The 13,568-nt window shown below is 54.3% G+C and overlaps 1 protein-coding gene across 8 annotated transcripts in view; it reads left to right on the top strand.

Moving 5' to 3' along the window:
* HDAC4 (histone deacetylase 4) overlaps positions 1 to 13,568 on the top strand; it is a 289,653-nt gene that overhangs the window by 43,637 nt on the left and 232,448 nt on the right. For 4 of the 8 annotated variants that reach the window (XM_059054872.2, XM_059054871.2, XM_067027311.1 and 1 more), the window contains exon 2: positions 769 to 1,010. In XM_059054872.2, coding sequence (XP_058910855.1) covers positions 989 to 1,010 — 22 coding nt within the window. In that variant the 5' untranslated portion in view covers positions 769 to 988. Of the gene's footprint in view, positions 1 to 768; positions 1,011 to 13,568 lie in introns of those variants that run through there. The other 4 variants (XM_067027304.1, XM_067027303.1, XM_067027302.1 and 1 more) reach the window with 2 other exon arrangements.

The raw sequence follows: 13,568 nt of genomic DNA, 5'->3' as shown, positions 1-13,568 counted from the left end.
TGGCCGGGCTCATCAGAGCCCCCTGGAGTGGGGGAGGAGCAGGTCCTCCCAGGGAGGCAGCAGGCAGCTCCCGTCACAGACGCAGAGGGAAGCGGCCTTCAAAGTGCTGTTACCAGGAGTTGTTCATGACATTGGAAAATGCCTGACTGTCATGTCAGCAAAGGGAACAGGGTGTCCAACTGTAGAGCTAGCAGCCAGTCTGGGTGAAAGGCGAAAAGAGCAACGGCAAGGAAACGCATCAGAATATTACCAAGTGTTTGCCTCTGTGTCATGGCATCACGGATCACTTTTTAAATGCTTCCTGTGATGAGCATGTTTTACTTTTATGATCAGAAAATGGGAATAAATTGAGGAAATGGTTATTAGGAAGATGGAAACCTGGGAAACCATTTAGGGTATAAGTGAGGGAAGCTGGATTTAAACGTAAACGCTAAGATTGCCGCTATGTAAAATAGGAACAGTCGGGGATATAGCGAAAATGAAAAAATGTGTGTGCGGGGAGTGGGCTTAAAGTGATTTCTTGTTTAAAATGTTTTCCGTCCTCGGTGTCGAGGTTGTGCCACAGATACACTGTTACACGTATTTACATACATTTGCTAACAAAACGTCCAGGTAGTTTGTACAAGTTTGAAATGATGGTTCCATGTGAGCGTTTTAGCAATTCATGGTAGAGACAGCGGTGGAGCGCGAATGATTGGTTCCGTGCTCCGTGTGGTGGTCTGGGGGGGCCTTCACCTCCTAACTGAAGCCTCCCCTTTCTCTCCCCAGACAGGTTGTCTCCTGAGAGCCCGGGGAGACCCCTGCCCTCCTTTGGATTACTGGGCCCACTACGTGGTCGGCGAGACGGGGAGTTTCCGTGGCCGTGGACCAGCCGTGCGAGTCGCTGGATTTGTATGTGCCGGTGGGATTCGGGGGCTCTTTGGAGCTCTCGTTCATGTGGAAGTTTTGAGCCCTTTTGAATCCGTTAAAGGAGAAGCCGCTGCTCGCAATGAGCTCCCAAAGCCATCCAGGTAAGCGGGGCCCTGGGTCCTCTTGGCAGACGCGCTGCCCTCGCAGCTGGTCCTGGGTCTCCCGCTGGGTCCTCCGTCATGACCGCCGTCAGCTTACGACGGCCCCGAGGGCACGGTAGACTCTGCTCTTCGTCTCAGTGGCGGAAGGCTGAGGAGGGCCTCACGGAGACGTGGGCTCAGCCTCGGCCGGGACCTGCATATGCCCACTTGAGTGGCACCCCTTTCTCTGGTGCTTCAGGGAGGTGACGGGTCCGTGTCCACTTGTGGTCTGGAGAGCTGCTTTCGTCTCCAGCTGCTCTGTTTCTGGGGGCCGTGGGGGTGGGAGGGCCTCTGGGCCGAGTCTGAGACGAAGCACGATTGGTACCCAGCAGTGGTGGCCCAGGGGCCATCGCTCCTGGTGCCCGAGGCTTTTCATTAGGCGCTGCACTAAGCATCTTATGCGCATTGACTCCTCACTAGGCCCTAAACGTCTCCCACCTGGTGGGAAGAAGTACTTGTCCCAGGTCACAGAGCTCGTAAGTGGCCAGGTGGGGCCGGGAACCACGTTTGTGTGGCTCTTAGCTTCAGAAGCGTGTTGCGGACACACGCGTTCGGGGCTCCTCCTCCCCTGTTGCAGAGTCACGTGCTCTCTCCGGCCAAGCTGGGAACCCTGCCTTGTCCCGCCTCACCGTCCAGCGCAGTGCGGCCTCGGGCCACTTAGCTGTCAGTGGTCCTGAGTCGGCCTGGGCAGGTGCAGGGCATCCTTGAGGCACCGCATCCGTCAGTGCGGCTGGGGGTCCGGCTCAGCAGAGAGGGGCGGGCCTTGGTGTGGTCTCTCCCTGGGGGATCGGCCCCCCGCACGTTCACACCCCTCTCCTTGGCCCGATCAGGGTTGTCTGCAGCTCCCGAGAGCAGGATTCCCAGTTATATTTAGATATGACGGCTTTATTGATTTAAATCATTCATGTATTGCCTGATACAAAGTGTCAAACAAAATTCAGCAGTCTGGATCGAAGTGGGTGGGGTAGACCGTGCACTCTCCCTCCCACTCAGAGTTGGGGACATGCCTTTCTCCTGTGTCTGAACAGGTAAGGTGTGTGTGTAAATGTTTTAATAGAGTGTAATCGTTCTATCTCTGGGGTTCTGTGTTTTATTTTTTCCATTTTAGTGCATTATGTGCATCTTTTGATGTCAGTATGTATATCAAACTGACGTATTTTTGGTAGCTCGAAGGTGGATATTTATGTGGTTGCAGCGGTATTTATAACAGCCCCAAACTGGCATCAAACAATTATTATACGTATATTTTGAACATACGCTTCTTTAAGTATCTCCACTGGATCAATTCCAAGAGGTAGAATTGCTGGGTTGGTGGGCATGTGCATTTAAAACTTCTAAGTTTACTCTCAAATTGCTCCGGAAACTCTGCCTCAACTTTTCTTAATCGTAGTTTACGAGCATAGATACTTTTCTTTATTGGCACCTGCACTAGGTGAATTCAGTCTATTTCATTCTTGTCAGCGTTCTCGGGAGAAATTATTGTTTGAATTTACATTCCTGTATAAATGGGAGTGCACTTTTTTTGCATGAGCTGCTATAGATATAATCAAATCTCGTACATGCCACCAGGCATTTGAAGAGAAAGAGTGCTCTTTTTTCCCTTATTGTTTTCTTTCTTCTTATTGTTGGTTTTTTTGTTTTTGGTCTAAAGAAGTCTCTATGTATACATCAATACTGTATGTAAAGTTTTCTCATTCGTAAGTATTACATAAAGTTGACCCTCGAACAGCACGGGGGTCAGGGATGCCGAGCCTGTCCACAGTCGAAAATCCACGTGTAATTTATAGTCAGCTCCCTGCATCCACATCTGGCTCCTCTGTGTCTGCAATTCCCTGTCTGGGAATTCAACCCATCACGCATGGTGTGATACCGTGGTACTTACTATGAAAAAAATCCACCGTAAGTGGTTCGTGCAGTTCAATCCAGTGTTGTTCAAGTGTCAAATATATTTATACATAGGAGTATAGGTATGTATGTTTTTCTCTATATGTTATTTTGTCTATACATATTAAGTTAATTGAGTTATTTAAATCAGTATGGATTTATCTTTTTTTTTTTTTTTTTTTTTTTTTTTGTGGTACGCGTGCCTCTCACTGTTGTGGCCTCTCCCGTTGCGGAGCACAGGCTCCGGACGCGCAGGCTCAGCGGCCACGGCTCACGGGCCCAGCCGCTCCGCGGCACGTGGGATCCTCCTGGACCGGGGCACGAACCCGTGTCCCCTGCATCGGCAGGCGGACTCTCAACCACTGCGCTACCAGGGAAGCCCAGGCTTTATCTTTTTTGTCTCCTCGATTTCTAGAGAAATGTGTGCTTTCCATTATTTTAGTTTGTAATATTCTTTTTACAAAAAGACCATTTTATGGACCGCTTTTGGCTTTATGTATTCCAGTGTGTTTTGCAGCGCTGAAAAACTAATGACTGTTATCTCTTGGTGGCCCTGGTCTCTTAACAAAGTACAACGTATTTCCCTGTTCTCTTAACAAAATACAACATATTTCTCTTTGTTTCATGGTTCTTTGCCCCAGAGTTAGTCAATCTCCTAAAAGTATTTCTGCCCATGGTTTCTTTGGGCTGAGAAACGCTTCTCCGCCCACTTATCTTACCCACACGAGCCTAGTCCCCGTGAACAGCAGAGATCTAGTTGGGTTTTGCTTTTTTCTCCTTCCCAGAGTCTTGCGTCTCACGTGGGGAGTTCACCCGTGGCTGTTGACTGCCATCGTGTCCTGCCTGGCGTGTGTGTGTGTGGGGGGTGGGGGGGGTGGGGGGGTTGGGGGTTCTTGACGCTGGAACCTCTGTCTCTCTCAGTGGGTGCAGCTGGTGAGGCAGGGCTGCCCTGTGGCCTGAGCCTCTTCCCTCCTCTTCCTTCTGATGTAGGGAGTGGTGTGCCCGGGGCCTGAAGCTCTTCTTCAAGGGCCCGCCCTCCTTCCCCGAGCAGCCCCTGGAGCTGCAATGAGGGGCCGCAAACAGTGCCTGCCACCACGAGGGTCGGGTCGTCTGCCCTGCCGCTCGCCCCGGGCCGTTTTGGGCTGGCGGTCGGGCTGAGCTGTGGGTCTGCACACTCCCTCCTCCACAGGGCCGATGCCAGCCTGCGGCGACCGTCTGCTCACGGGTGATGGTTTCCCCGGCACTTGGATCCCCGGGGATGTACATTCTCTAGGAAATTCCTCCAGGGTTCTTGTCAGTTGACGCTACTGCTTTCCCACTGTCCAGCCTCGTTGCAAATCCCTTCCTGTTTATATTGATCTTTTGTCCTTGTAGTGGATGTGAGGGAGGGAGAGAACTAATTAATACTGACTTGTTCGATTCGCCCTTCTGAACAGGCATTTCTTGCCGTTCTCTGTCTTGTCTTCAGCCCGAGCAGACGAGTCCTGTTTCAGTGTCTGCATCCCTGGGACGGGTGGGGTCAGCCTCTCCTGGCTGCGCACCCTCCCTCCCCCTGCGGCACCTCGGCCGCTGCCCTGCCGGCCGCTGTGCGCCCCTCCTCTCACGCTTGCAGTGCCGGCCGGCTGCGGCCTGATGATAAAGTGACCTTTTCATTTGCTGTGTAGAATTTTTCTCTCCCCCGTTTGCCTTGAACTCTCCCTCTGGTGCTGGGTGAGGTACGCATTATGATTTTATTGCCTTTCTTTCTGAACTTTGCCAGAGCCCGGCCCTGGTTCTCTGACGTAAAACTGTTAACTGTTGGGTTTTATTGCTCTGGATAACTATTTCTAACGATGCGAGCAGCCGAGGAAAGGGCCTGGCTTGATTTGGTCTAGTAGAACTCTTCTTTGAGAGCAGGGAGAATAAAGAGAGCCTCGGAGATGGGGTGCTTCCCGTCTACCCCAGCACTGCACGCCTTTCCCTGCTGGGCTGCACCCAAGGGCTCGGGGGCTATCAGGACACAGTGCCTCGGCTTCGAAGCCGGGTCCCGGCCGCACTGAGGGGCTGTAGACAGTCCGTGGGTGTGCCGGCGGGACAGGCACGGACGCCTTCGTTCCTCCCTCTTCCTTTGTTTTTCTCAGATGAACACTGTGGAGGTCCTTGTGGTCGGGCCGTGCTAGGATCCGGGGGCCTCAGCCGGCGTACAGGAGAACCAGACACTGTTGCTTGGCCAACTTTCTGGCGCTCCCAGCCCACCCAGTGCAACTCACCTTCTTCACAGTAACGTTTCTGCCTAGAGCAAGTCTGGAGGAGGGACTGTAGACCTTGGGGAGCCCCGTCCGGAGCCTCCTGGACCTGTGTGTGGGCATCCAAACCACGCCCTCGCCGGAGAGCTGGCTGCCCGGCATTCAAGCACCCCGTCCCTCCCTGTGTCTTGAGGCACGTATCGTGTTAAAAACAGGACAGCTGTTTTGAGGGAAACTTGTGTATTTCAGGTCCGTGTTTTAATTTGGACCATATTCTGATTTCTTAGTATCCTCTTCAGTCTGAAATGCCCCGTCCACATAAAAGCAGCTAAAAAGTCTGTGTCAGCAATAACTTGGTGATTAATGAGTTTCAACATAGTTTGATTTCTTCAGGCCGTCGTAAAGTTCTAATCCTGTAAGTCTCCCAGGAGAAGGCTCTTGGCCTCTGCTGGTCTGAGCCGGAGCCCTGGTCTTGCTTTGTTGGATCTCGAGTCTGTTTATTTCAACCAGTTTGGCCACCAAGGGTGTTATATTTTAATATAGAAATGATCTCAGAAAGACACATTTTTATATCATTTAAATTGTGCTTTGCAAGGATTCAGCGTTTCAGGAATACTGCGAAGTTTTAAGGGGAGAAGTGAATTTTAAGGACTTGCAACTAACACGAAGAAGACATTGATTCTGAGCTTCCGGGGGTGGGTCGTGGACCCTGTGCGAAGAGGCCCTGGACCACAAGAGGAGAGCTGGGGAGGCGGGAGTGGCCTTGGACAAGGCCAGGGGAGGCCCAGGCCTGGGCTTTCGGGAGGCGGGGTGGGGAGCCACAGGTGCGGCCTGCGGCAGAGCCCTGGGAGCTTAGGCCAGGAGATGGAGGCCGTGATCACGCCCGTCGGAAGATGGGGGAGCAGCTGGAGAAGAGCTTGTTCGTGACCTTTCTGGGGGGCGTGGCGAGTCCCCAGCGGCCGGCGGGCCCGGGGTTCCGCACGGGGAGAGCGAGGCTGAGCCCCGGGGACGCGGAGGGGAGCCAGGTTCCCGAAGTCGTGCTGAATGCAGGGGTCTTGGGGGCGCGGCGGGGGGCCTCATCGTTCAGATGGACCCTGGGGTGGGAGGCGCTCGCGGGCCCCTGGTACCGCCCGCTTCTGCTTTCTCAAGGGCAGGTTCAGAAACACCCCGTGCGTTGCCCGTCTGTGAGCGTCCCCCAGGCTCCTCAGGGCGCCCGGCGCTGCGGTCGCAGCCCTTGAGTCGTCTTGGCCCCGGATCCCCCACGCCATCGTTATCTGGGCCTTAATCAGTCAAGGTTTGTTCTGGAAATCATGGAGACATAACGACTTCTTTTTCAACCTCCTTTAAAAAAAAAATCCTCAAATTGTGTTTTGTCTTCTAAAAATCACGAATACTCAGTCGTTATGAAGAGCTCAGAAAATTCACTGTCAATGGAGCATTGATGGTTTGTTTTGGCAATTCTCTGAAAATTCTTATACGGTTTGTGGAACATTTGCATTTATGTCCTTTTTTTCAAAGCCACCATTGTAGAAATGCAAATTTCTGAATTCTGAGATGCTGAATGTTAGATGATTAACGATATTGAAATTTAAGAATGAACTCCCGGTGTGTATTTGACACAGAAAGCCCTGTACCGGGATCATTAGAAACCACGGAGCACAGCTTGTCGGTGGAACAGAAAGGCCGTGATTGAGGCGCCCGGCGGTGGGGACAGGTGGAAGGTGGACAGGTGGGTGCTGGGCGGCCACCCCCAGACGCTGGGCTGTGAAGGGCCGGGGCTGCTCTGTTTAAAAAGCCATAGATGTTTAAAGCTTATAATAGTAACAAATCCAGACTGGTTACTCTCTAACTGCAAGTCAAACTCTGCTATGCTTTTAGGGGCCCAGGATGAATAGCGACTTGGTTCTGAACTGTGCTTTACGGGTTATTTCATTCATTTTGCATGACGGCCCTGGGAAGTGAGCTCGAACACTGTTATTCCTGTTCTGTCCGCGAGGAAACCAGTCTTGACTGCCATCCAGTGCCCCGCCTAAGGCCAGGTGTCTCCTCAGAGGCCATCCTGGAACTGGAACCAGTCTTCTGCCCTTGAGGGACGTGTGCCCCTCTGCTGGGCAGACGCTGCCCGCGCCGGACCAGTGAGGAATCCATCCTGCTGGCTTGCGTGGGGTCTCCGGGCCAGGCCGGACGGAGGTGCCGGCCCCCTTGGTACGGTGTGGTTCATGTGGAGAGGGGATGGGCTGGGGGGCAGGGGTCCCTCAGAAGGGGTGTGTGGGGTCAGGACGTGTGAGCTAAGTGGGGAGCAGGGCAGGAGCTCGCCTGCCCCGTGGAGCAAAGAGGCTGAGATGCCCCAGAGGGGCGTGGAAGCGAGAGCTGGGCCGGCAGAGCCGGGAGACGGGAGTGGAGAGGTGTGTGCGTCGGGGACGGGGTGCTGAGCAGGGGCGGCAGTGGTACCCAGGTCCACGCGGGCCCGTCCCCTCTCGGTTCCGAGACCCTGCTGGCGTGGAGAAGGGGTAGGGGCCTCGCATCCGGGCACGCGCTCTCTGCCCTCCTGGGACACGTGCTTTGCGTTCCCTTGGTTTGAACGTGCATGGCTTGGCCGTGGCTGGACTTCTTGGCGTTTGCAGTGCTCACAGCACGTCACCAGTGTATTTCTGAACGTCTTTGAGCTTCTCTTTGCCAGTCCTGAGAGCTGACTGGGCGGCCGGCGGACCAGGTTAATTTGGGAGATTTTGGTTGAAACGTCTCATGTTACTTCCACCTGAGAGCCTTTTGTTGGCTTATTTCGTGAGACCATGATAAAAAATGGACACTTTTGGGAAAATTATAATGATCAAGAAAATAATCGAATGACTGTACACTTTTTAGAATCATATCTGGCCTTGTGTTTTTACATGGGTTCGCTTTTCCCCACTTACTAAGGTGCTGGGAATATTGGCCTGCGAGAGAGAGTGCTAAGCGGCGTGTGATGGAGAGAGACCCGATTGTGGGATTTTCATGTTTGCGCCTCCCTTCCCCCCCGCTTCCCACAAAACAAGCGGAAATAGGAGGGATGAACTCGGCCAGAGCCTGGTCTCCGGGCGCGCTCGGCCCAGGTGGGCAGGGAGGTGCCCACTCCCTGGAGGCTGTGTCGGGTTCCGGGTTCGGACCCAGTGTTCGGGTCCCAAGCTGGGGTGGCCAGCAGTGGCCTCGTCCTGTTGGACTTCAGGCTCTGTGTCCCCCCAGCCCGTCTCCTCCTCCTCTCGGCCCGGGGTTCCCGCTCTGCTGCTGCCTGAGCGCAGTGATCCTGACTCGGAACCGGAACCATCCAGGCTGCAGCGCAGCGTCCGAGCTTTTGGGATTTTAAGATGAACAGCAGTGTTCGACGTTACAACCGTTTTTCTTACCTCTACTAATACGGTATACTTTTCTAAAGTAGTGGGGAGGCTTATTTAAAAGTTAAAATTTTTAAAAAGTAAAATGCATGCATATCTTACATATGCTTATTTTTACTCCTTTTGCCGTAAAGAGTCTGTAAGATTTGTGTAAGCATCTTGATGGTAATTATCGAGTGGCCGCTAACTGGGGGATGTGTTGTCTGCTCATAACTGCGTTCTCCCAGGGCTCACACGTGCTCTCTGATTCTGTATTCCTGTTTGTTACGAGATTGTCTTCAGGCCTTTCACTGAGGGAGCTTTTGTGACCGATGGCAATTTATTTATTTATTATCATTTTAAATTTTATTATTTATTTATTTATTATTTATGGCTGTGTTGGGTCTCCGTGGCTGTGCAAGGGCTTCCTCTAGTTGTGGCGAGGGGTGGCTTCTCTTGTTGCGGTGCGCGGGCTTCTCATTGCGGTGGCTTCTCTTGTTGCAGAGCATGGGCTCTAGGCGTGCGGGCTTCAGTAGTTGCAGCACGCGGGCCTGGTAGTTGTGGCGCATGGGCTCTAGAGCTCAGGCTCAGTAGTTGTGGCGCACGGGCTTAGTTGCTCCACGGCACGTGGGATCTTCCGGGACCAGGGCTCGAACCAGTGGCCCCTGCATTGGCAGGCGGATTCGCAACCACTGCGCCACCAGGGAAGCCCCATGCAATTTATTTTTTTAAACTTTAAACTCTTAGGCCACTTTGTAGAAAATTGCTCCTTACAATGCAATTGTTCAAGGTGCGGAAGCCAAGAGGATGCCTCACGTTTTAAGAGCTAAAGGTTCTGTCAATATTTTGATTTGTTTGCGTTCATAGCCAAGTTTATTCCTTTTTAAGTGCAGTCTATGAATTTTCCTAGGCAGTCCTTTGTAGAAATTGGACTTCCGTTACAACTGTGTCTCTCATCGACTTGTTGATTCAGTAGGATTTGTGCGATGCTGTTGGAGTTCTAAGAGAATTCCGTGGAATCTGTTCTTAACACCGGTTTTCTAGACGTTGTACGAAGCGCCCTTTCTAACCCGTCGCGTCTGTTACACCGAGTGTGTTTAGCGGCAGCTCCTCCGTGTTGAACGGTGTGACTCAGAATTCCCGGTGCTCCTCATTTTCACGTTCACGGTGACTTAATCCAAATCAGCGTCCGATTGACTGCTCCTTACAGCTCCACCTCCCCGCCAGGGTGTGGCCCAGAGAACGCAGACCTGCTTTTGCTGTTCTTTTGTGCCCAGACAGCCGCGCATCCCAGGACCACCGTCTTTGCCCCAAACACCCGCAGCCTCCACGCGGCTCTTCATGCAGACCGGTCACGCCTGGGCCCGGGGAGCTGACGGCTTTGTTCATTTCAGCCTCACTGAAAGGCTCGGGGGACGGGAGGAAGGCGGGGTCGTTGGTCTCTTTCTTTGGTGCCAGTACACAGAAAGGGTTCTTAGAAACTTCGAGAAGTTGCTGGGCAGGCATGTAGGTTGGAGGCATGGAGAGCAGGGGTTTTCACCGGGAGGTTTTAGCAGAAGCTGGAGATGAGAACCTTTGTGTTTGGTGGTGCCGGAGCCTCTGTTCATGCCGCAGTCCAGGCGCTGACGGTGACGTGGTGGTGAGGAAGGTGGCGGGGGCAACGGGAGGTCAGCATCGCATCGGAGGTGTTGACGACAGGTGACCATGGACACCCGTCAGCTGTCGATGAGCCCGTTCCTCGAGTGACAGGGTCGAAGTCGTGGCTGCTGAAGAGGGGACCAGGTTGGCAGTGGCCTTCCTCTCCGGTAGGCCCCTTGCTGTGGGTCTGACGCTCTGGAGTGGAGGCGGTGGGCGCGGAGTGGCTGCAGCCTGGCGGATTTGCACGTGGGTGTCCCCATCAGCGGGGTCCTTGTCGTGGGGAACCCTGCATCTTCGCAGGTGGTGCTGCAACATAGGAAGGTGGTTCTTTTCTAAATACAGGCTTGGGTGTCAGTGTCCTTGAAGACTTTTTGGGAGGAGGTGTTTGTCTCCACTTCATCAGCTCCAGTGGGAAGGTCAGGAGCCAAGGCCATTGCTGGCCGGAGGGACACAGGGCAAATCTGCACTCTGTGTGCACAGGAGAACTGGCCTGGAAGCGCGGAGACCCCACTGTGGGCTTTCTGTCCCAAGGAGCCCAGCCTTTAGGAAACACACCAGCTGGCATCTGAGCGGCCGGCTAGGGGCTCCGTTCGGCCGTCCCCACGGGGGCCTGGGGCCTCTGAGAACAGTCCAGCTGTCCGTCTGCTTTTCTGCGATTTGGTTCCCTCTTGTTATTCCCCCATCATCCGTAGCCTTTTGTAAAACGTTCTTTCTCCTGGTGGCGTGGAAAGGCAGGGCTGGCCACGCTAGCAGGTGAGTGGCATAGGTCGGCCTCTCGGGGCCTCACTGGGCACGGCCGGCTTTCACGGGAGGGCCGGGAGGGGTCCTGGAGGTCGGGAAGCAGCAGTGCCTGGCAGGTGATGAGCTGCTGTGTGGGGCTGGGAGACCCCAGGCCCTGGACGTGCTGCAGAGGGGGACCCGGGGCATGGTTCCCACTCTTGTCTGTTCCGTGTTCAGGCTTCCAGTCCCTTCCTGTCCCATCTCAATACCTCATGCTCGACTGGCCAGCACCTCTGTCCAGGGTGAAGCTCACGTGGCCAGGTGGCCCTGGCCTGAACGGAGACCTGACTTGTTGGGTTCTCAGCTGGGCTTTCTTTGAGCTCCCCGCGGGGCCAGAGGACTTGGTGCCCGAGAACCACGGGCCGGGGTGTTTCTTCATGTTTGTAGGTGCTCTGATTTCTTTTGACGTTACGTGGCTCCTGTCATGGGTGGATGTGGTGACCGATTGGCGTGGATTTGGCCTCAACAATTGTCGTTCCAAAGGAGATGCCGTTTTTAATGACTTTCCGAGGAGATCCTGGGGGACTCGGGGTCGTGTGTGTGATCCTGCGGGATGAGTCCGCTCTGGCTGAGCCCCACGGTTTCCAACATCAATATTAGCTGTGAGAAAAAAAGCAACTTGGGTCTTTCTCAAGTTGCTTAAGTTGTCCGAGAGAACATTATACTAGCGTTTCTCAACAATTTCCAGTTCTGAAACGGTTGGGCTGCACCGGGGGTGGGCAGGGGGGAGGCTGGTTTAGCCACTGGGCAGAGGCAGCTGTGTGTCCACAGTACGTTCTTTCTGGAAACAAAGCTCTCCCACTAGGGAGCTGGAACTCAACTCCTGGTAGACCCTGGGCGGGGGCAAGAGCTGCTAGGCTTGCCCCAGACGACCTGAGAATCCTGCTCCAGAATCTTGCATCAGGGGCTTTGAATGCTTTTCGTGGTGAGTCTCCCTTTTGCTTTGGATGCTTCTGGAATCTTCTGGATGGACTGGGCTCAGAATCTCACTGAATGCAGTGGTCTCTGTCACTTCTAAACTATAGTCAGCAAAATCCAGGGAAATCCCATGACAGCTGCGACAGATTTAGGAAACTGCCAGAAAAAATATGAATTTTTCTCATATTTTATAGAGTGATATTTCATTTTAAAATATCACTTCTGGTTTTGCATTTCAAAATTCAAAATTCCAACAGACCTTGAACTTCGAATGCGACCTTGTTATTTCGCAGCACGTGGGTTAGAAAGTTCATGCTGTTTGATGTCTACAGCGGTCCTGGGCGGGGCGGGGCTGGGCAGCTGAGGGTCAGCCTGGAGAACCACAGATCCCAGGTGCTCTGCAGGGTGGGAATGAAGGGGAGTGGAGTTGGGGCTGCTCGCGTGAGAGGAGGGGTGATGGGCCAAGCAGAGGAAGGTGAGGGAGAGGAAGCCTCCAGGCCTCTGGGACACACCAGCTCTGGGTTGCAAGGGCGGCGCCCTGGGAGGTCACAGAGCAGTTTGCTTGGGGAACAAGGTAAGACGTGTGTGGCTGGGGGCGTGGCCCACCCAGCAGAGAGCTGAGACTTCACCCCGCTCCTCCTCGCCACCTGGCTCTTCTTTGTGAGCAGCCTGGGTACCAGGTCGTGGGTGGGATGGAGACGCAGCTTCCCCAAGGCCGTGGGTGCTGTGGAGGCGTGCCCTTCCGCAGCCCCCCTTGGACGTCCGGGCCAGAGTCACGCAGAGCCACCTCTGGTTCTTCCCCTCCGAGCCCGACCCCTGGGATGAGACGTCTGAGCGGTTCCCTCCCCTTTGTCGTCTTCCTTCCCCCCTGCAGAGGTAGCAGTGTACGAAAACGAGCCAGCACTCCTCCTTCTCCTTGCGATTCGTCACTTATCCCGAGCCTGGGCTGGGTCCAAGCTGCTCTTGTATCCCTCTGGGGCCGGGTCTGCAGCCCCGAGCTGAAGCGCTTGTCCTGCCAGGCTCGTGCTGTTCCTGGAAAGCTGGGGCCGTGGGGCGCGTCCTGTCTCCTCTGTGGCCGTCGGTTTGGGAGCCGAGGTTGGCTCCGGGTGGACGGCGGATGTGCCGTCCATTCATCCTCATTCTGGGAAGCAGGCGGGGGCTCCCAGGAAAGGACGAGCCGGGAGACGGCAGGCCCGGCACAGGCCGTCTGACCCGGCTGCCAATCACCGAACGTGGAGTTAAGATGGAAGCGCTGGCTTTTTCTTTGTCTGCCAAACTGAGGCCTCACTTTGTTTACTCTGATGAGTGCTGATTTCTTCCCTTTAGAAGAGAGGTAACCAGCTTCCAGTGGAGTTTTCCGTTGACGGGGCTTCCGTGGGCGAGACAGCATGGGGAGGCGGGGGCGGTGGGGAACCAGCTGAGTTGCGCCGGGGTCGGTTCAGGCCCGGCGGACACTGTCGGCCTTCCCAGACCTGGAGTGTATATCGTGCCGCTGAGGCCAGTGGCGGCCCCAAGTGCACCTGATGGCGGTGTCTTCGGAGAATTGCTGTTTGCCCCACTTCCTCGGGGCTCTGTGTGTGACGGCTCGCTGTTCAGTACAACTGGTGCAGGGGAGTGAGGGTGTCTTCGTTCCAGGCTGTGAATTTCAGATAAATTTGCGTATGCGGAATGGCGCTTTACCCCTGTGATCTTCCTGCCCTGTAAACGCAGGCTCAGCACGAGAA

The sequence above is a fragment of the Kogia breviceps genome, chromosome 2 (assembly GCF_026419965.1).
Source record: "Kogia breviceps isolate mKogBre1 chromosome 2, mKogBre1 haplotype 1, whole genome shotgun sequence".
Classification (NCBI taxonomy): domain Eukaryota; kingdom Metazoa; phylum Chordata; class Mammalia; order Artiodactyla; family Physeteridae; genus Kogia; species Kogia breviceps.
Note: the sequence above shows the minus strand (reverse complement) of the source record. Positions and strands in the feature narration are given on the sequence as shown.